At 37.1% G+C, this 24,694-nt stretch overlaps 1 protein-coding gene across 1 annotated transcript in view; it reads left to right on the top strand.

The window, feature by feature from the left end:
* The window catches only part of LOC150086357 (transmembrane protein 114-like), a 113,699-nt gene extending 106,886 nt beyond the window's left edge, over window positions 1–6,813 (top strand). Inside the window, exon 5 of the mRNA XM_090371328.1 lies at window positions 6,154–6,813. Coding sequence (XP_090227454.1) covers window positions 6,154–6,408 — 255 coding nt within the window. The 3' untranslated portion in view covers window positions 6,409–6,813. The remainder of the gene's footprint in view (window positions 1–6,153) is intronic.
* The last annotated feature ends 17,881 nt before the right edge of the window (window positions 6,814–24,694 follow it).

Below are 24,694 nucleotides of genomic sequence, written 5' to 3'. Positions count from 1 at the left end.
AATCTAAGAGTGACACGAGTAATTACAGACCCGTTAGTTTAACTTCTGTTCCAGTGAAAATAATGGAATCACTGGTTAAAGATACATTGCACTGCTTCTACTGGAATGAGCAGCAGCCTGGAGAGGCCCTGTTGTGGGTCATCATGGGACAAGTGAATACACGGGCTGTGTGAGGGTAATTAAGAGTAAGAACATGTGCATGTATACTTGCATGTACACTAATGCCAGAAGCATCGTAAATAAACGTGATGAATTTCTGGTACTGATTAAGTCATCAAACACAAACGTTGTAGGAATAGCAGAGACATGGTGTCTCAGACTTAAGCGATGCTGAATATGAATATGGGGAGCACAATGTATACATGAAGGACAGACAGGGAAGGAGGGGTTATGCTCTTAGTTATGAAACATTAAATATAAAGCAGTGCATACAGTCGACATGGGTGATCAAATGCAATGTTGAGTCAGTTTGGTGTAATATAAACACTGGGAAAACAAAATTGAGAGTAGAAGTGTACTATAAGCCTGATGAGCATACCAAACAGCAATACAGAGAAATAGAGTGGCCCAGTAAATTAGTTGTCTCTTATAATGGGGAATTTTAACTTTCTAGATGTTGACTAGAATTTGTGGCATGGAAATACACACACTAGCAAGACTTTTGTAGATTTCTTGGATGACTATTTTCTACATCAGCATATTAGAGGGGCAAAAGAGGAAGCAATATTCTTGATCTGATTATCAGATGTGATACCAGATGCACAAGAATCTGCAGGTAAATGACCCACTGGGTCGCAACAATCATGTGTACCAATGTGAAATTTAATTAAAGACATAATTATTGTCAATGGTAAAGGCTTTTGCCTTTCCCTTTACCATTAACGACACTAAAAGGTGTCTAGTGATATCAAACAGTTTTTAAATTCTATGCAGTGGGACCACAAGTGCCAACTGATGATGTTACTAATAGCAAATTCTAAATGGGAAGCATTAAGAGAAGCAATCATAGAAGCTACTATTCTTTTCATACCAGTGAAGAAATACTGTTCAAGATCTAAATGGATGCCAGATGAACTACAGAGACAAGTGGCAGAGAAGTAAAGTGCAAGAGCCGTATATAAATTATCAGGTGATACCGAAGCCTGTGATAGATATAAATGTCTATAACCAAGTCACAAAGGAGGCAAGGCAAACTAAGGCAGATTATGCAAAGTCACTGGAAAGAATGAAAAGAAAAGCAGCAAAGACTTCTATACTTATGATTAGGAGGAAGGGAATGAATCACATTGGGTGACGATGTCAATGGTTTAAATGTTAATGATTCTGCTCAGGTTGCTGAAAAATTGAAGGTGTATTTTGCATCTACATTCACACATGAGGAATTGTTGAAGCTGAACATAAAAAAGACATCTGGAGTGTATGAGATCTATCCAATCATATTGAGAGACAGCAAAGAAGGTAAACAAGCCTTTAGCCATAATTATGAGAGTATCAATGGACTCAGGTGAGATTTACAACGGGGAATCTAAGAGTGACACGAGTAATTACAGACCCGTTAGTTTAGCTTCTGTTCCAGTGAAAATAATGGAATCACTGGTTAAAGATACATTGCAGGATCATCTCTGGATAGGAATGCAATTACACTACAGTAACATGAATTTGTTAAGGGACAGTCCTGTCTAACTCATCTGATAGGTTACTATGATACATACAGATACTAAGGAGCTGGAAGCAAAAAATAATTTTGATATCATAAACTTCGATTTCAGGAAGACATTTGATACTGTTTAATATAAAAGACTGCTGTATAAACTGTAGAAATTAGCATTAGCATAGGTATACGGTGCAATAAAGCATGCTTATGCAGCATCAGTCAAAAAAAAAAGCCCTCCCATTTCACTCCTCCATTCGTTCTAAATGCCTGTCCAGCTCAGCCTTAACTTTTAGTAGCTTCCACGATTATTTCCTTCAATGTTTTCCACTTAGAATTTGCTAACATCATTAGTTGATTCCATTGTACAGAATTTAAAAACTGTCTAAGTCCACAGTAGTCACCTTTACGGAAGAAAAAACCATTTCCTTTACTCCTGATGATAATTATATCTTTAAGTAAATCCCACATCAGTACACTGTGATCACTGCCACCTAGTGGTTCTTTATCTGCAAATTCTTAATACAGGAATGATCATTGCTGATGACCAGATCAAGATTATTACCCTCTCTAGTTGCCTCTCGAACATACTGCTGCAGAAAACAATCCTCTAATAAATCCACAAGTCTTACTAGTGTGCAAGTGACCAAAATGGGAAGCATTCAAGGAACTAATCTTGGAAGCTACCAGGCTTTACATACCGACCAAGAAATATTGTTCAAGGTTCAGGCCTAAATGGTTGTCAGATGAACTAATGAGACATATGGCAGAGAAGAAAAATGCATGGGATACATACAAATTAATGGGTGACATGGAAGCCTATGATAGATATAAGTTGGTCTATAACCAAGTCACAAAGGAGATTAGGCAGGCAAAGGCAGATTATGAGAAATCCTTGGCAAAGGATGCAAAGAAAAACAGAAAAGAGTTCTTTACATATTTAAACTCAAGAAGGAAAGGGATGAATCAGATTGGTCCACTGGATGTTGATGGTTCAACAGTTGAGGATCCAGCTCAGGTGGCTAACAATCTAAACGAGTATTTTGCATCTATATTCACACATGAGGAGTTATTCAGGAAGGGGAACGTCGTAGGTGAAGTAAACATTGGCAGTGAGCTAGATGATTTTCTAATAACTGAGAGGAAAGTGGAGGAGAAATTGTTGAGGATAAACATAAAAAAGGCACCCGGGGTGGATGGGATCTATCCAGTTATATTAAAGGAGGCAGCAAAGGAAGTAAGCAAACCCCTAGCCATAATTATGAGAGCTTCTTTGGACTCAGGGGAGGTACCCATGGACTGGAGATGTGCAAATGTAACCCCAATTCACAAAGGAGGATCAAAGGCTGACACAAGTAATTATAGACCTGTTAGTTTAACTTCGGTTCCAGGAAAATTAATGGAGGCACTGGTTAAAGAAGCACTGCAGGATCATCTGGACAAGAATTCAGTTATAGCTCAGACACAGCATGGTTTTGTTAAGGGCAGGTCTTGTCTGACCAATTTGATTGGATACTATGATGTAGTCACAAAAGAACTGGATGCAGGGAATAACTTTGATATTATATATTTGGATCTTAGAAAGGCTTTTGATACTGTTGCGCATGGAAGACTGCTGCACAAATTGGAGAAGTGTGGCATTGGAGGCAAATTGCTGCTATGGATAAAGGGATGGTTGAGTGGCAGAAGACAGAGAGTGGTAATCAATGGACACTGCTCAACGTGGACTAATGTTATTAGTGGAGTTCCTCAGGGTTCAGTGTTGGGTCCATTGTTGTTTTCTGTATTTATAAATGATATTGATCATGGTGTATCAGGCTTAATGTCCAAGTTTGCAGACGATACCAAGGTTGGCAGGGTTGTTAAGGACACTACTGATACTATGCTGCTGCAACAGGATCTGGAAAGGTTGAGCAGATGGGCTGAGAGGTGGCAAATGAAGTTTAACATTGACAAATGTAAAGTACTACATATGGGAAACAGTAACCCCAGATCAACGTATCAACTCTGTGGTACTACACTGACAGTGGTAGAGATTTGAAAGGGACCTGGGGGTGGTTGTGCAGGCAGATATGAAGTTCTCTGAGCAGTGCAGACGGGCTGCAAGAGTAGCTCATGGTGTATTGTCAATGATATATAGGAATTTTTCTAGCAGTGATAAGGAGGTGATTATTCCCTTGTATAAGGCAATGGTCAGGCCACACCTAGAGTACTGCATACAGGTCTGGAGGCCTCATTTCAAGAAGGATGTAGAGCTGCTGGAACGAGTACAGAGAAGGGCAACAAGATTAGTGAATGGAACAAAGGGTTGCTCTTACGAAGAAAGGCTTAGGTTTTGCAAATTACAGAGCCTGGAGACTAGGCATCGGCGAGGTGATCTGATAGAGGTGTATAAGGCTTTGAATGGCTTGAGCATGCTCAATGCTGATGGGATTCTTCCTCTTGCTCAGAATAATCACCTGAGAGGGCATAAATTCAAATTGAGGAAGGACGGATGTCGGATAGATGTGCGGAAATTTGCCTTTAGCCAGCGGGCAGTTGGTTTGTGGAATAGACTCCCATCGCTTGTTGTTGAAGTTGATAGCCTAAACAAATTTAAGGCTCAGCTGGACAGGTATTTCGAACGAACGGAGGGGTGAAATGGGAGTAGTGGTTGTTTTTTTTTTTTTTTTTTTTTTGGCTGATGCTGAATAAGCTTGCTTTCTTGCATCATATGCCTCTACTAATGCTAATGCTAACCCAAAAGTTCCAGTCAATATCTGGGAAGTTAAAATCCCCCATTACCTGTCCAGCTGAGCCTTAAACTTATTTAGGCTATCAACTTCCACGACAAGGGATGGAAGTCTGTTCCACCAACCAACCACCTGCTGGCTAAAGGCAAATTTTTGCACTTCTATCCTACATCTGTCTTTCCTCAATTTGAATTTATGCCCTCTCAGGTGATTATTCTAAGCAAGAGGCAGTATCCCATCAGCATTGAGCATGCTCAAACCATTCAAGGCTTTGTACACCTCTATCAGATCACCTCACCAGTGCCTAGTCTCCAGACACTGTAATTTGCAAAACTTAAGCCTTTCTTCGTAAGAGCACCCCTTTGTTCCTTTCACTAATCTTGTTGCCCTTCTCTGTACTCGTTCCAATAGCTCTAAATCCTTCTTGAAATGAGGCCTCCAGACCTGTATACGGTACTCTAGGTGTGGCCTGACCATTGCCTTATACAGGGAATAATCACCTCCTTATCCCTGCTAGAAAAATTCCTATATATCATTGACAATACACCATGAGCTACTCTTGCAGCCCATCTGCACTGCTCAGAGAACTTCATATCTGCCTGCACAACTACCCCCAGGTCCCTTTCATCTCTACCACTGTCAGTGTAGTACCACAGAGTTGATATGTTGCTCTGGGGTTGCTGTTTCCCATATGTAGTACTTTACATTTGTCAATGTTAAACTTCATTTGAGTCATTAGGCCTATAACATACTCATGCTCTTATTTTTACTTTCACAGTGGTTATGTCACACCAAACTGACTCAAAGGATGCACTTCTTTTGATTTTATGTTTTTCTTAATTAACAGCATAACCCCTCCTACCTTCTTATCCTTTCTGTACACATTGTACTCCCAAAATTCCAATTCTGCATCCCTAATATCTGTGTGACACCACGTCACTTATATCCCAACAATATCCACCTTTGATGTCTTGACCAACATTGAGCAACCTTGGGAAGAAATCCAAGCAAGAGATTTGATCAATGAAGAAATTGTTCTTGATAAATTTTTAAGAGTTGATAACGATGTCATAGTAGCTGAATATCTGAGTGATTCCAACGTTTTGAGAGTATTCGAAGAACTAATTACAATATCAATGATGAGTTATATGAAAATGAGGGCAATGAAGGCAATAAGGACAATATTATACCTTCCAAACATGAAATGTTGGTGTCATCTGAAACTTTGCATCAAGGCCTTAAATGTGAAGAAAATGTGTCAGAAAATATATTTGAGTGTTTAAACAAATGCATGCATTTTATGGACAATGTACAGTAAAATCCTGTGTACAACAAGACAAAATGTTTTATGAAATAATTCTTAAAAGTGTACTTCTTAAAATAATTCTTAAAAGTGTAAGTAATATATTGGTGCATTGTGTAAGTAGTCATTTCTTAATATGTATGTATGTATGTATCAATAAATTGTTTTAAAATGTTAGAAAATTTATTCATTCCCACTTATTTCTGACTTATTTCCAATCTTTTTTTATATTGCTGAATGTTGAATTAGTATTTTCCATTTTTGAAAAGGTCATATTTCTTTATAATGAAATCTCTGTTTAACGAATTTTTTCAAGCGAACAATTGGTTTCGTTATATAGAGGTCCACCTGTAAAAGTAAAATCAATTCCAAAATATATGAATGTTTTTGACTTTTATGTTAGTAAAGAGAATTAAGTAGATTTATTTAGTCTAAGAACAAAATTTAATATCAGAACTTTTTTATAGGTCCTGAAAACTTATAGCAAGTTTTACTATGGCTGGTCTTATATTCTAGCCTGGATTGGAGTTGGATTGACACTAATGACTGCAATTCTATTTCTCTGTGCTGCCCGCTGTTTAAGGCAAGAAAAGAAAGAAGAACACAGCAAGAGCATGCAATATTTAATGCCAGTGTATCCCGATAAAAGACAACCATACGGTTATGGTTATGCTTATCCAAATCCATATTACTATCCAAACTCTGTATATGGGCCTTACTAAGAATAAATGGCTGCAAGTTAAGTTAGATGAAATACAAGACAGATATATGATTACTGCAAGACAGCATGAAATCATATGAAGATACAAGACAATTTCTTCCAGGTGTCTATACAGTGGATTGAGGATTCGAAACTAAGCATGCTTCAAACTGAGTGACTTTATCTGGCATGATGTACTTTACGGGTCACTTTTAGTCAACAAAAACAAACAGCAAGTAAGGATGTGGTTCGTCTGAATGTGTCAAAACCTAAACCTTCAGTCCATTTGCAACAGATTCTTCAAATAATTCCATAAATTTTACTGTGTAAGACTGGATCAGAAAACAGTTTATTCCAAGAGCTTTCATTAGTAAGACTTTTGGCACATATTGAATAGAGTATATTTTTGTATTTTTATTACAGTCTTATCCTCATCATTTTCTCATATGGTTGTATATACAGCCATCCCACATTAAATTTTGCCTTTGGGAATGGTCTTCCCATAATTTAATAACTTCATTGTTTATGACAATATTACTGTTTGTTGGTTGAGCTCTGATCAGATGAAAAGTGCAATTAATATATAGTGACAAGGATCTGAAAAGAGAATTGTCCTTGGTGACAGAATTATGTAAAAATGGTATTTTGCAATTATTTCAACAAAGTTCAACTCCACCTCTGGACAAATAAGTACCATTAAAGGGTTTCAGTACTTATTTTGGTATTTGGTATTAAGGGTTGGGTTATCATTTTTTTTTAAATTTAAATATATTGTTTATTTTAAATAATATACACTGCAGATGTAAAATCATGTTAATCCCAGAAATGTCTCAGATATCATTATATAGCAAGACATAAACAGTTGCTCATATTAATGTTTTCACTTTAACTGTTTTTATGTATATCATGATCATTTACATAATAACACAAATGGAATCTATATTAACAATTAACCAATTACTTCAGTCAATACAATCCTTAAAATTCATAATGTTGGAAATTACAACCCTTCAAAATGGCAACACCAAATTCCACATTCAAAAAGAGATCATCATCATCATATACATGCTCAATCACATGGATTCAATAATTAAAATAATGTGCCATGTTGTTGTTTTTTTTTTTTTTTCTTTTGGCTGGTGCTACATAAGTATCCAGTTATGTATATGTAAACACCATTGAAGTTTCTGAGAAGAAATCCAAAAATGTCTGCTGATTGTCAATTAATATTATTTAATATAGATGATTACACTGAGTTTGGCTACAACAGCCTAACAACAAGCTTTGGTGCAAGCATACTAAGTCCACTTTGTACAACAGTTAATATTGTTTTTTTTTTTTTTTTTTTCACGTGGAGAATAGTGGAGTCATTTCTGACAAATGCAGTTAGTGTTACCACATAAGAAAATTTCACGTCATCCTGAACTGGAGTAATAATAATAACAATAACAAAAGGTTTCATTTACCTGATAATTCCAGTGTCCCCTATCTTGTCTACCATTGCTGGAAACATTTCATATCAGTTTTGAAGTCGCATGCAATGTCTCTCTCAATTTATTTGGATTTACAAATATCATTAGACCTCTTCCCTTTTAAGTTTAAATTTTTTGTCTTGGAAGCAAAATGAAATTACAAGAATTATGTTATCTTGACCTGGAACTGTTGCACAGAGTGCAGTATAAGTATGTACATTTACTAGTTTGATTTTCTATGATGCAGTAACCAATCCCCAGCATGCCATCTTCCTGGACATTTGAGCCTGAGAAGCATGACCCATATGCCCTATGGAGTCCAGCAATAGGGTCCTACAGTATTTACAGAATAGATGCTGTAGGACTCCTTTCTGAAAGTGCTGATTAACATTTTGGTCCTGTGGAATTCCATCTTTCAAATTAACCATTCTAATGAAACACAGACATCATAAAAGGGATACTCAACTCAACACAATTTTACTTGAAGATGCATAAAATAAAATATAATCTCACCCAGAGGTATCCATTATCACCATACCATCATCATGTTATAACAGCAAATTGAGAAACAGTATCTTGTATACCATTTAGCAACATAAAAAATGTGCTGGAGAATTGCCAACTTTAATAGGATAAAATTAAAACATTCAGAAAAAAAGTTTTGTTATATAAAATTAAAAGAAGTCCTTGGCCCTCTAGCCATCCATGTTACTAAGAGTAAAAATGCTGGTTCATTTAACTTTTCACATTTAGCTTCACTTAAAAAATAATATAAAATGTGGCAAACATAATTCTATGATGCACATCCAATACAAATCTATTCAAAGGCAATTTCCTGTTAATCTGTTTCCAATTCATGCAAAGCAAGCCTGCCTTAGCATATATATATTTTTTTTCAATTTAAAAACCATCTGCCATTATTTTAACAAGAATGGGATGTTTTTACTAAAAAAAATTTTTTTACTGCTGAGAAATCTAATTTTAGACACCCAACTGCAATATCTGGCTGCAGCTGGCTACCTGCACTGCTCAATATATTAGAGGAAATGCAACCAAATTTGGCAAGTATGTTTTCTGGAGGTTGCTGAAGAGAATTAGGAGAAAAATAATTACTTCCAAAAATCACAACTTATGGGACAGTTGTATAGTGCTGTGAATCCACTCATGCACAAATATGAAATGGAATGTGTAGGGCACTGCAGATGAGGATGCTATAGTGTTAGGAACACAATGCTTTGATTGCAAAGCTCTATTATCAGAATGGGAGCGATGCAGCTGCAGTTTATGACACCTTGTAGCATGCAAAAAATTACTGGGGAGTTTGAGAAACAAGAAATCCAGGAGTTAAGCCAAGAAGAGGGCAAAAATTCACCAAGAACAGATTGACAATATTACTACTGCATTTATTCACGGATAGGTGGTACTGATATCAGCACACCAGTGTCCATGAATACAGTGGTACAGTAATACCCCGAAGTTACGCGATAGGTGGGTCCGACGAAAATCGCGTAAGTCGAATTCGCGTAAGTCGGGGTACAACTTTGCATATAAATACATATAAATTTTGCTTAATTGGGACCAAGGACTAACAAAAACACTAGTTTAGAAGAAAAATATTAATAAAATTGCAGTTCTTTATACATATTAATACAAAATATGTATTAAAAAACAAATGACTTACGTAAAAAAGTTATTTCGATGTCGATGGCTTCATAAAATCTAACAAATTCGTCTGACGACACAGCGCCTTCTTTTTTTCACGCAGAATTTCTTCGCAGCAAGCTAATAATTTTTTTATTCCTTGCTTTGTAGCTATAACGCGTTCTTCGTTGGAGTCTGTTTTCTAAAATTTTTAAGCCCTTTACAATTGAGCCCTTTTCAATTTTCAACCTGTCAAGTTTGCAATTGTCATGTGCTTTTCGCCGTTGCTTCATTTAGGCCTGTAGCACGTGCAATATCACATGGTCTTTCATTTCGCTCAAAGCGTTTCACAATTTCATATTTTTTCTCTATCGACAGAAGCGGACTGGCCATAAGCCTTACCGGGGAAACCCCGGTGGGCCGGAGGCCGGTGTGATTTTGGCCATAAACGCTAGAATGAGGCCACTATAAATTTTCCCCGTTTTTTTTTTGATCCAGTCCGCCTCTGTTTATCGATATTGCTTTTCTTTTTCTCTCTGAATCTGCAGTGTCTTCACCAGGACGCTTCCTTTTCACACCTTTTAATTAAGTATTTTACTAATTTTTAGGGAATAAAGCACAATTACAAAACGAGGAGGCACGCTTGATACGCATAAACAAAGCTGCGCGCAAGTAGCAAGTGAATAAACAACACCATAAAGGCAGAGATACACTATTAACACCTCACATTTCTAGGGGTTACTACCATAAAACAATAAAAATCCAGTTGCGTTTCTGCTAGTGAAATCTGTTATAAACTGGTAGTAAACTCGATCTAATTGCATTTGCGATTATATCGATAGCTGGAATTGTGTTGGTTTTTAGGTTACATTATGGTGAAATGTGTTTCCCCTTCACTGATATAAAAAACATAAAAGCAGCAAAGTTGAATTTTGTTCATCTTTCGCTCTCATTCTCCGCCGTCGCACCGTATATCAATAACATATGAAAAACGACCTTGAAGATAGTGGGCGGCAGCGTTGCCAAAAGAAAAAATCAAGAACCGCGTAACTCCGAGTTCGCGTAAGTCGGGGTAGCGTAAGTCGGGGTATTACTGTATACTGATATCAGCACCAGAATGCAGAACCAGTGAACAAGCAGTTATAAGGCAGCTGGATATCCCATAAGCAACAGTATGCAAAGCATTGCTTAAGATTTTGCAAGGCTACCCATAGAGACCCCCACCATGAACAACAAGTATAAGCAGGAGATACCAAACTTGATTGATATTTACTTTTGCTATCAGCTTCTTGGCACAAATGGAAGAAGACACTGAGTGGAACATTTCCACTTGAATGGAATGTGAACATCCAGAACTCCAGGATTTGGGTAACAGACCATCCCACACAAAAGGAAATCCACTTATCCTCATTATTGTCCCATTTTTTTTTACAACAGTTTTTTATGAAAGGTGGAACACCTCCACACATAAAGATATGTACAAGAATTGATGAGAAGGGTAACCAGCTGCTCATTTCCCATAGCATGGCTCCCTCAATTGCCTAATTTCACTCCTCATAACTTTCGGATCTGTGCTATCTGAAGAACAATGTGTATTGCAGAAAACATTCTTGACCTGAAGAACAGCATCCACTGCACATGAGAAACATCACCCCCAATATATTACTTTCTGCAATTGACTGTGTCATTACTTGGTTTTAGGTTCTGCTAGATCACAATGGTGATCACATACTAAGGCACATATGAAATGCTGACTGACAAATTCAATAGTGCCACTCAGGACAAGCAATATGATACCATAAATCTTGCTAACGTGCTAAGAATAGTCATGCCAGATATTATGTATCACTCATAATGCTTTTATAACATTGGATTTGTCAGTCAGTACCTAATATGTGCCTTGGTGTGGTCACCTTTCTCTCATTTTTTTAGGTTGCATTTATTTCATCAGACTACACTCCAACCAGCTCTAAAGAGAGAAGCTTAATTATGATCACCTGTGTGTGTGTGTGTGTGTGTGTGTGTGTGTGTGTGTGTGTGTGTGTGTGTGTGTGTGTGTGTGTGTTAGTTACATCTCTGATTGTGATAATAATACATTTCAATTTACAACTATTCACATTCAGAATTTTCACCATTCTATAATTGTCCCATGATTATAGAATGGTGAAATTAATTTTGTTAAACTAGCCAGTTCCTCATTCATGCATTCCCTTGCACTACATTTCCTATATTATATATACAGGAAGAGTTGTGAGGAATCTACTTAACTTCAGGATGTGATTTATAAAGTCATTCTGAGTTAAAAATGTTAGGACAACATGGATAAAATTCTAAATGGCTTCAGAGCTGTGACAGTTTCATTAAAAGTACTAGAGTTTATGATCTATAAAAATAATAATAAAAAATATGTCAAACATATCTAGTAAGAATAAACTTTTTATTATGTATTTGTCTGCTTATCCTTATTTATTTTATTATTTTTTTAACATTATAAACTCTTAGTAAAATAATAAGAGGAATTTACCTCAATATAGTGCGTAGAACACTTCCGTATGATACCCTCCAGAAATTAAAACGGAAAAAACGAAAAAATCGACAACTTACCGGTACATTAGAGTAAAATATAAATAATTAAATAATCAATTTAACACAATTAAAATCAATTTAAAACAATTAAAAATCAAATTAACACAATTAAAAGAATCTAACGAAAATATTCAAAACGATTTTCCTTCCTGAAGCTGACAACGCTTTTCGACCGTATGTCGTGATCACAGGAATGAAAATTACCGAATCGGGTTAAACCTGAACTGAAATAGAGATTATTTGTCTTCGTGCATGCGCGTAAAGGTCCACGCATCGGAGATCAAATATGGCCGCCGAACATTAACAGAATTTTTGTGTAATTTAATTTCAACGGTTTCTGCAATTAATAGTCGCGTACAATTACGTTGAACGTTATGTATTTTGGCTTCGTTAAATAAAAAAGTATGTTTTTCGTTAATGGCATGAAAGGCTAATTCTGACACTGCTGAACGAGAAGCACGAACTGAGGCTTCATGCTGATTTACACGAATATTAAGAGAAAATCGGGTCGAACCCTGATAAAACGAGTCGCAATCACCGCAAGAAATGTTGTATACCAGATCGTTAATTTGTGCTGCGAACGCTGAAAGAATCGAGCGATTGTTCAGTATAGTGTGTAACTTCCGTATTGGCCTAGCTACAATTTTAAATTCAGTATCTTTAAAGAATCTGTTAAGCTGTTTGTGCCACTGTTCAACATATGGGACCGAAATACCGGACATTCGCAACACAAATTAACGATCTGGTATACAACATTATCTCCGATGCGTGGACCTTTACGCGCATGTGCGAAGACAAATAATCTCTATTTAAGTTCAGGTTTAACCTGATTCGGTAATTTTCATTCCTGTGATCACGACATACGGTCGAAAAGCGTTGTCAGCTTCAGGAAGGAAAATCGTTTTGAATATTTTCGTTTGATTCTTTTAATTGCGTTAATTTGATTTTTAATTGTTTTAAATTGATTTGAATTGTGTTAAATTGATTATTTAATTATTTATATTTTACTCTAATGTACCGGTAAGTTGTCGATTTTTTCGTTTTCTCCGTTTTAATTTCTGGAGGGTATCATACGGAAGTGTTCTACGCACTATATTGAGGTAAATTCCTCTTATTATTTTATTAATATTATTATCAACGTAGAACATATTGAGTAGTACAGCTCTGATTCATACCATCTAATTATAAACTCTATAGCTATTTTTTAATCAAGCTGCCATAGCTCCAAAACTGTTTAGAAGTTGACCCCATGCTGATAACTTTTTTTTTTGGCTTTCTTTATGATAGCAACCTTAAAGTCACCTATATTTCATCCCATATTGCAATTGTATTACCCTCTGAACAATGCTTTCCACTTGCCTGAGACCATATAGCACCCCAGACTGTGATAGTCCCCTTTACTGAATTGAGACCACCTCTCCCTTGCTTTTTAACAAATGAAATATTACAATCATCATATAACTTAGTACCCTATAATCATTCCCTGCTAAGGATTCCTGTACTGTCAACCCTATCAATTTTAATGGTATAAATGCAGCAGTTCTCACACTTTTTTTTGTCAGCGGGCCAATATTGATGAACTATGACAGAAATTGTGGGTGGACTGCATATCAGGTTAATGCTGTGATATCTGATATGTATATACATTGCACAAAATACATATTACAAAATAACACTTCTCAATAAATTTCAATATAATTGGCAAAAAATTTACACAAAATTAGTAAATTGTCACATGAAACCTCGAATAGTATTTTTTTAAATTAAGCAACACCTCCAATACACAACCAATAAGAGCTCCTTGGTGAATTATACAGTGGTAACGAATTAAATTTGTTCCAGTGTGACCCACATTTTGATTTAAGAGGGTCACCAATCGAGATTTTTCTCCTGACATGCTTGGGACTCCATCTGTTGTGATCCCAACAAAATTATTTCAGTTTATATTATTAAAACTTAAGGCATGACACACTGCATTAAATATCTCAAGTTGTCTAGTTCTGTATTTTAAACTTTAGAGAGACAGTAACTCTTCAAACATTGTAAAATCTTCTGTAACACAACGAATAAATACAAGATGAGCTGTGTCACTGATATCCGTACTCACATCAAATGCAAGTGAAAATGCAAAAAAATTTGTTGAAAGTTGATGTTGCTTCAGAATATCTTCACTGATATCCTCAATCCTACAAGTCATAGTATTATTATTATTGAAATGGGACTTTTTATTTGGACAAACAACATCCACAATCTGCATCATACACTCTTCAAAAAAATAAGGATATATATAATAACAATTTTAAACTGTTACAAATAAATTGATCTCAACCTTACTGAACACACTTTTAAAACATAATATAACTCTCTGCACAATCACTCACTCACTGGCTAAGCCGCTAGCTACAGGTTTGCACAAATGCTAACAGAAAATGACGAAGATGTCCAATCTTAGCATCAACTCATGCTTTTCCGATCTTGTGGTAGCTTGAATGGATCTCTGGAAAGGTTTTTCTTCATTCCAGGATTTTTGGTTGCAATAAAAAAAAAAATTCCTGGAATCACTATCTTTGCAAGAAAGATGCGATGCATCTTGGTAACAATACACAAATTCGTGGAACTACCACCCTCGCATGAAAGAATGGTTGGGAAGATGGGAAAAGAAGGGTCTGCAGGTGCAACCTTGTTATCGCGGATGTGATATTTGGGATTTTCAGTACCTACCAATCAACTAAGTATTTTCTGCAAACCAATCCCCACCTATATGCCCAGTTCCTTCCGATTTTCTCCATACTTGGAATTGGTCATCAAACATTTTACCACGAAATTCGGTTAACAGGAAATATCTGTAAAAGTTAACAGACGAGACTGCTTCTACACGGATGGGATACACTTAAATAGAAAGGGTGCAAGAATGTTTGCTGATGCTATCGAGGCAGTGTTAGGTGGGTGGGAAAACTGCTAGATTGGGGGGATACAAGGACTAATAGATTAACAGTAGCCACTGGCAGAAGTAAAAGTGATTCTTGCACTGCTTCTATTTAAATAAGCAGCAGCCTGAAAAACAAGATGCAGGGTATTTCAGAGACTGCTGGAAGTCATTGCGGTACAAGTAAGCACATGGGTTGTGTAAGGGTAGCTAAGAATAGCAACAGGTGCAGGTATACATGCATATATACCAATGCTAGGAGTTTGGTAAATAAATTTGAGGTGTTGGTCAAAACATCAAAGGCAGATACTGTTGGGATATCAGAGACGTGTATCACAAAGATATAAGGAATGCAGAACTGGAATTTGTGGAGTACAATGTGTACAGGAAGGATAGACAGGATAGGAAGGGAGATGGGTTATGCTATTAGTTAAGAAACACATAAAATTCAAGGAAGTGCAGCCAGTCAACATCACTGGACAGTGCAGTGTCGAGTCAGTTTGGTTTAAAATAAGCACTGGAAGATCAAAATAGAGTGGGAGTGTGTTATAGACCTAATGATGTTGATGAGTATAATAAAAAACTGTACAGGGAAATAGAATGGGCCAGTAAATCAGAGAGTCTTATAATGGGGGATTTTAATTTCCTGGATATTAACTAGAATTTGTTGGTTGGTCACTCACACACTAGCAAGACTTTTGTGGATTTATTGGATGATTGTTTTCTAAATCAGTATGTTCGGGAGGCAACTAGAAGGAGTAATACTCTTGATCTGATTATCAATAGTGATTCTTCATGCATTAAGAATCTGCAGATAAAGGAACCAATATGTGGCAGTGATCACATTTTGCTGAAGTGGGATTTACTCAAAGAGGTAACTACCATCAGGGTTAAAGGAAAGAATTTTTGCTTTCGTAAACGTGACTATGGTGGTCTGAGACAGTATTTAAATTCTATACGGTGGAACCAACTGATGATGTTACCAACAGCAAATTCAAAATGGGAGGCATTCAAAGCATTAATCTTGGAAGCTACTAGGCTTTACATACCAACTAAGAAATATTGTTCAAGGTTTAGGCCTAAATGGATGTCAGATAAAATAAATAATATAAAGGGTTGTGTTGGCTGTATGGTTAGGATTGTCCAGCACTCCGGTAGGTAAATGAACAATCTGTGCAAGGTTATTAGTAAGTGCAAAAGCTTCAGCATCTCGACCAGCTGGGTCAGTGTGACTAGAAAACGGAAGCCAACTAGAGTTGTGATCATTAAAATCACCAAGGAAAATTACCTCGCTATTAGGAAAGTTAGATTAGGAAAGTGAGAGCGTTAGTGAGAAAGTTAGATATTAGGAAAGTGAGAGCCTTGTCGATCAATTCGGCCCTGGAGGGATTGTGCAAGGCTCAAGGGGTAGAATTTTTTTCAGCCTGGACAAGTACAGTCCAGGGCAAGTACAGTTAACAGGAGAGATTGCTTTTACAGGGATGGGATACACTTAAATAGAAAGGGTGCAAGAATTTTTGCTGATGCTGTCGAGGCAGTGTTAGGTGGGTCGGAAAACTGCTAGTTGGGGGGGATACAAGGACTAATAGATTAACAGTAGCCACTGGCAGAGGTGGAAGTGATTCTTGCACTGCTTCTATTGAAATGAGCAGAAGCCTGAAAAACAAGATTCAGGATATTTCAGAGACTGCTGGGAGTCATTGCGGTACAAGTAAACACATGGGTTGTGTTAGGGTATCTAAGAATAGAAACAGGTGCATGTATACCTGCGTGTACACCAATGCTAGGATTTTGGTAAATAAATTTGATGAATTTGAGGTACTGCTCAAAACATCAAAGGCAGATATTGTTGGGATATCAGAGACGTGGTGTCACACAGATATAAGTAATGCGGAACTGGAATTTGGGGAATACAATGTGTATAGAAAGGTTAGACAGGACAGGAGGGGAGGAGGGGTTATGCTATTAGTTAAGAAACACATAAAGTCCGAGGAAGTGAAGCCAGTCGACATCGATGGACAGGGCAGTGTCGAGTCAGTTTGGTGTGACATAAGCATAGGGAAATCAAAATTGAGAGTAGGAGTGTGCTATAGTCCTAATGACTCTGATGAGTATAATAAGATATTGTACAGGGAAATAGAGTGGGCCAGTAAATCAGAGAGTCTTATAACGGGGGATTTTAATTTCCCAGATATTGACTGGAATTTGTGGGTTGGTCACTCGCACACTAGCAAGGATTTTGTGGATTTATTGGATGATTGTTTTCTACATCAGCATGTTCGTGAGCCAACAAGAGGGAGCAATACTCTTGATCTGATTATCAGTAGTGATTCTTCATGCATTAAGAATCTGCAGATAAATGAACCACTAGGTGGCAGTGATCACAGTGTGTTGAAGTGGGATTTACTCAAGGAGGTAACTACCATCAGAGGTAAAGGGAAGGGTTTTTGTTTTCGTAAAGGCGACTATGATGGTCTGAAAGAGTATTTAAATTCTATACAGTGGGACCAACTGATGATGTTACCAACAGCAAACTCAAAATGGGAAGCATTCAAGGAACTAATCTTGGAGGCTACCAGGCTTTACATACCAACTAAGAAATACTGTTCAAGGTTTAGGCCTAAATGGTTGTCAGATGAACTAATGAGACAAGTGGCAGAGAAGAAAAATGCATGGGATACATACAAATTAATGGGTGACATGGAAGCCTATGATAGATATAAGTTGGTCTGTAACCAAGTCACAAAGGAGATTAGGCAGGCAAAGGCAGACTACGAAAAATCCTTGGCAAAGGATGCAAAGAAAAACAGAAAAGAGTTCTTTACATATTTAAACTCAAGAAGGAAAGGGATGAATCAGATTGGTCCACTGGATATTGATGGTTCAACAGTTGAGGATCCTGCTCAGGTGGCTAACAATCTAAACGAGTATTTTGCATCTACATTCACGCATGAGGAATTATTCAGGAAGGAGAATGATGTAGGTAAAGTAAATATTGGCAGTGAGCTGGATGATTTTGTAATAACTGAGAAGAAAGTGGAGGAGAGATTGTTGAGGATAAACATAAAAAAGGCACCTGGGGTGGATGGGATCTATCCAGTTATATTAAAGGAGGCGGCAAAGGAAGTAAGCAAACCCCTAGCCATAATTATGAGAGCTTCTTTGGACTCAGGGGAGGTACCCATAGACTGGAGATGTGCAAATGTAACCCCAATTCACAAAGGAGGATCAAAGGCTGACACAAGTAATTATAGACCTGTTAGTTTAACTTCTGTTCCAGGTAAATTAATGGAGGCACTGGTTAAAGAAGCACTGCAGGATCATCTAGACAAGAATTCAGTTATAGCTCAGACGCAGCATGGTTTTGTTAAGGGCAGGTCTTGCCTGACCAATTTGATTGGATACTATGATGTAGTCACAAAAGAACTGGATGCAGGGAATAACTTTGATATTATATATTTGGATCTTAGAAAGGCTTTTGATACTGTTGCACATGGAAGACTGCTGCACAAATTGGAGCAGTGTGGCATTGGAGGCAAATTGCTGCTATGGATAAGGGGATGGTTGAGTGGCAGAAGACAGAGTGGTAATCAATGGACACTGCTCAACGTGGACTAATGTTATTAGTGGAGTTCCTCAGGGTTCAGTGTTGGGTCCGTTGTTGTTTTCGGTGTTTATGAATGATATTGATGATGGGATATCAAGTTTAATGTCCAAGTTTGCAGATGATACAAAGGTTGGCAGGGTTGTTAAGGACACTACTGACGCTTTGCTGCTGCAACAGGATCTGGAAAGGTTGAACAGATGGGCTGAGAGGTGGCAAATGAAGTTTAACATTGACAAATGTAAAGTACTACATATGGGAAACAGTAACCCCAGAGCAACGTATCGACTCTGCGGTACTACACTGACAGAGGTGGAGAATGAAAAGGACCTGGGGGTAATTGTGCAGGCAGATATGAAGTTCTCTGAGCAGTGCAGACGAGCTGCAAGAGTAGGTCATGGTGTCTTGTCAATGATATACAGCAATTTTTCTAGCAGGGATAAAGAGGTGATTATTCCCTTGTATAAGGCAATGGTTAGGCCACATCTTGAGTACTGTATACAGGTCTGGAGGCCTCATTTCAAGAAGGATGTAGAGCTGCTGGAACGGGTACAGAGAAGGGCAACAAGATTAGTAAATGGAACAAAGGGTTGCTCTTACGAAGAAAGGCTTAAGTTTTGCAAATTACAGAGTCTGGAGACTAGGCACCGGCGAGGTGATCTGATAGAGGTGTATAAGGCTTTGAATGGTTTGAGCATGCTCAATGCCAATGGGATTCTTCATCTTTCTCAGAATAATCACCTCAGAGGGCATAAATTCAAATTGAGGAAGGACGGATGTCGGATGGATGTGCGGAAATTTGCCTTTGGCCAGCGGGTGGTTGGTTGGTGGAACCGACTTCCATCACTTGTTGTTGAAGTTGATAGCCTAAACAAATTTAAAGCTCAACTGGACAGGTATTTCGAACGAACGGAGGGGTGAAATGGGAGAGGGTTTTTTTTTTTTTTTTTTGGCTGATGCTGAATAAGCTTGCTTTCTTGCATCATATGCCTCTACTAATGCTAATGCTAATGCTAGATTAGAGAAAGTCAAGTTGCAAAGAGAGGAAGTCAAAGAGTGCCAAGTGATTAGTGGAGCTGGGAGAAGGGTAGAGACAACATATGAATTTGACAGAATGAGGTAGAGAGATTTTAAGCCAGAGAAGATCGAAAAGAGGAGATTCCAAATAACTAAGTCTCTGACAGGGAATATCGGAAAGGCCATATGCACAAGTACCACCTTTGAGGCGAAAAGAATCATACAGTGAATAATTTGAGTAGTAGCTGAATCAACCGATAACTGAGATTCTGTCAGAAAAAGTACACGGGGGTTTGGCAGACTGCAAGTGGAAATTGACATCATTGAGATTAGAACTGAGACCATGCATTGTGAAATGAACTAGGAAGTGTTTGGGAGGTTTAGTTCTTTTCACAGATAAGCTTACTCTATTAGTTTGACAATTCATGGTGTATTCAACAAAGAAAAAGTGGGGGGGGGGGACATGCTGTATGAAGTAATGAAATTTTTGGATATGGCATACACATGGTAAGAATATACCCAGATCCTTGACATAATGTGGCTTTGACAATGCCCTCTTCCCGCATACACATACTCGGACTCCCTCCAGTTACTATCTGGTGGCGCCTCCGTAACCAGGTGGGAAGGAACAGCAGTGCGTAGCACATGCTTCTTGATTAGACCAGGGTTCGATCCCGTCACCACCAAATACGGAGGATGCGGAAAGGTCAGGGAATGACCACCGCATATCCCGGAGCAATATGGCCTTAGTTGCTAATGCTCCTAAAAACCAAATAACAAACAAACAAACAAACTATCTGGCAGAGTAGAGGTAGCAAGATTATATACTAGCTGATCTGGAAGCCTCCTAGAGAATTACCAATAGGTTTGGTCCAGTGTACTAACTAGTGGCCGGCCTGCGAACACCGTTTTAGAGCTGTATCCTCAAAATGTAAGCAAGATTGGATCTCGCCATGATGTCCATCATAACCTCAAAAATCATCAGTCATACTGCATGATGGAAGAGATGGGAAGGGTTGACCGGAACTTAGCTCTGGAGACTAAACATGGGTTCCACCACTTTAAGCCTCCAATAAGCAAAGTGGTGGTATTGCACCAGTTGATGAGTGTCATCTACCACCTATGTTTTAATCAACTTAAGAGATATTTCATGAACACTACACAAAAAAAACAAAAAAAAATTATTTATTGCGAGATTATATAACTACATAATACACTATGGGGATTATCATGAAAAAGAAACTCTAATTACCACAAAACAAGTTAATGTTACAATTAGGGTTATTTTTGGCAAGGTGCTATATTGCTATCTGAATACCAAGATGTTCCAATATTAAATTTTATATATACAGGCATACCTCGATTAACGAATAGGATGCGTTCCACGAAATTACTTCGTTAAGCGAAACTTCGTTTTCAGAGGTAAAAATACTATGGCCAGAATAGGGATACGTTCCTACGTAAAGAAAATGAAAAGCTTTTTTTCGAACAAAGAAAAGTTTTATTAAATAAACAGTCAACTTACATACAAAGTGAAATCACATTTTAAAATATGAGGTTAAAGTTGATTGTTTATGCTTTTTTTCTCTTTCATTTAACAATTGCCTATACGGAGTTATTGCATTTAACACTGATAGCTTAACTATAACACTTCTTCCTAAATCGGGATCATTTTCACTAAAAAAATTTAAAACGTTTTCAATGTCATTTAAGCACCTTTTTAAATCTTTGGTTGTTAACACTTTTTCGGCAGGAACTTCTTTAACTTCGCCTTCATTATCTTTGTCTTCGTTGCTAACAAGGTTTTCTAAATCTTCCACTGAAAAACCATCATCTTCTGCATTCAATAAATTTCTAACATCCTCTTCATCGACATTTTCGAAACCTATTGATTGAGCCATCTGGATAACTTCATTTCTAATTTCTTGGATGTTATTTTCTTCTTCTAGTACAACTTCTGGCCATATTTTGCGCTAAACTCCATTTAAGCATTTCTTAGTGACTTCTTTCCAAGAACTATCAATGTTTTCAATTGCGTTTTTAATGGTGTAGTTTTTCCAAAAAGTTTTAACTGTCATTTCCACTTTATCCTCTAGTTCAGTTAAATTGCTTAAAGTTCGACGCAGATAATAAGCTTTAAATGATGCTATTACTCCCTGATCCAATGGTTGAATCAGGGAAGTTGTGTTTGCTGGAAGAAACACAACTTTGACAGGAATGCATGTGTCCAACGTGTTAAGATCAGTAGGATGTCCCGGAGCATTGTCTAACAACAAAAGAGCTTTTTCTTCAAAGTTGTTTTTTTGACAATACCGTTTTACTCCAGGACAAAAGTGGTTAACAAACCAATCAGTAAATAACTCCTTGGTAACCCACGCTTTTCTATTTGCTTTCCATATTACAGGTAAATTCATTTTTATGTTACCTTTTAACGCCCTCGGATTTTCTGAATGGTAAACTAATAGCAATTTTAATTTATAATCACCAGAGGCATTTGATCCAAAGAGTAACGTTAAACGGTCTTTGGCTGCTTTAAATCCAGCAGCTGATTTTTCTTCAATAGAAATGAAGCTTTTTGTTGGTAGCCGTTTCCAGAACAAACCGCTTTCGTCAACTTTGAACACCAAATTTGGTGGAAAATTTTCACGTTCAATTATTTCCTTTAGTTTTTCTGGAAACTTATTTGCAGCTTCAACATCTGCACTTGCAGCTTCTCCTGTTAATTTTACACTATGAATCCTGGCCCGTTTTTTAAATTTCTCGAACCAACCACGAGAAGCCCCAAAGGTTTCCGTAATTTCTTCAGTTTGTTTAGATTTCAGGTGATTAAACAAAAATAATCGGATGATTGTCGGGCGTTGGCCTTAAATTGGAATATTTTTTTATGTTAAATGGGGCTTGAAATTGCGGACTTCGTTATATCGAGGCTTCGTTATCAGAGGTAACGTTAACCGAGGTATGCCTGTATATATATATATATATATTTTTTTTTTTTTTTTCTTATTTTATAATTTAAAATTATAAAATAAGAAAAATGAGAAACAAAGAAAATGACAATGTGACTATCCACCTTAATCAGTGCAAGTGAATGACTCCCCCACCAAGGAAATGCCTGCCCACAACCAAATGAGTTCCACTTCCAAATAAATAAATAAAATTAACAAAGACAGGGAACTTACTTCATCTCTTCAAAGGGACATGAACACTTTTGAACTGTGAAAGGAATGTTATTTGATTCATTTGGCTGCCCGTTCAGGTAAATATCAATAGACATCCTTATACAATACAAACACAAAAAGAAATAATGAACAAACTCATAAGATTTCAATTTATTCTCATTATTTCTTTTTGTGCTTAGATCGTATAGGACATAATACAAGATACATAAATATAGGGACATATATAGAAGAAATAATGAATAAACTCAAATCTTATTCAAGTTTGTTATTTCCTTTTGTGTTTGGATTTTTATGTGGAATCCCTTGACATTATTGGCATTTGGTTCAATAGAAGTCAATGACTGAAATACAGTCCTTTTTTGAGTTCACAAACACTGTCTCTTTGAAGAGGTGGTGCTGGTGAATTTCCCTTCTTTGGTTAATTTAATTTATTTATTTGGAAGTGGCTTTCATACTAGGTAGCTGTTGGCACACATCCCCTTATTTTAATTTAATATTGGGGTGTCTTAGCATTCAGGTAGCGATACAGCACCCTGTCAAGGATAACACTAATTGTACATCAATTTGAATTTTATAGTAATTAGTATTTCTTTTTCTTAGTAGTTTTGAAAACATAACCATATCTGTCTAATTATAAAGTTATTTACAGGATTCTTTCTATTTAGATTATTCTGCTAATACAATTAGTATTAGTATTGGAAAATGATGCAAGGAAGCATTATTTGCTGATACTATAGATTATCCTTTCTAATCTATAGTATTTGCTGATACTATAGATTAGAAAGGATAATCTAAACTCTCAATAGAGAGGTAGGGTTTGTCTTGGTACTTGTGTAGACTTAAGAAAGTTGGGAACTCAAATGTATTTTAATGTTTTCCTATTTTCATATTGGAAAAAAACTAGGTAGCATGGTCATTTATCATTTTTACATTCAGATATATATAATGCATTTAACTCACAACTGTAGCAAATAATTCTGTTTTAAATCTCTCAAAGAAATAGTTTAACTCTGAATAGATTGAATATTTTTTTTCACATTAAGTGTCAGAACAGGCATGTGGAGTACGTACAAGCACAGGTACGAAAGTAATGCCTTCTAATTTTTTGCTTTCAAATGTGGCACCATAGATCATTCTGTGTGTCAGTGAGTGGTCACTAGAGGTCTCTAATTTCATCATACTGAGTGGCACTGTGATCAGTCTCATGAGTGCAGCACATGGATAATTCAAAATGGTGGATGTTACAGATATACATATCGAGCAAAGTGTAGTGATTGAATTTCTTACCAAGGAAGAAGTGACGCCTATTGAAATCCACATGCATCTCAAAAATGTTTAGGGCGGCAATACTGTAGCTGTGAGAACAGTTAGACATTGGTTAAGAAACTTTAAAGTGAGGAAAATGACATTGTCGACAACCCCTAAATCAGACAGCCAGTAACATCAGTAACAACAGACAACAAGAGCCAGATCAACGCACTGATCAAAGAGGAACGCCACATCACAACACACACAATGCAGTAGGTATAGGGAAACTTGCTGTGAAAGCCATCATAAAGGAACTAGGCTACAAGGTTTGCACTGGTGGTTCCCAAAAATGCTGACACACGAGTAAAAAGAAGCCCAGAAAGTCATCTGTATGGAACTTCTCCAGTGCCACAAGAGTGAAGGGGAGGTTTTTCTTTCACGCATAGTCACAGGTGACAAAATATGGATCCACAATTATAACTCTGAAATGGAGTAGCACCATCAAAATTCACCACACAAGAAGTTCAAAAGACAGCCTTCTGTCGGTAAAGTCACGGTGGCAGTGTTTTGGGACAAAGATAGGGTCTTGCTTGTGAACTTCTTGGAGCGTGGCACCACAATCAACTCAGATCGAT

Source organism: Mastigoproctus giganteus, chromosome 4, assembly GCF_048544385.1.
Source record: "Mastigoproctus giganteus isolate SK-2022 chromosome 4, ASM4854438v1, whole genome shotgun sequence".
NCBI classification, from domain to species: domain Eukaryota; kingdom Metazoa; phylum Arthropoda; class Arachnida; order Uropygi; family Thelyphonidae; genus Mastigoproctus; species Mastigoproctus giganteus.
The sequence above is the reverse complement of the archived record's forward strand: the minus strand, read 5'-3'. Positions and strand labels throughout refer to the sequence as shown.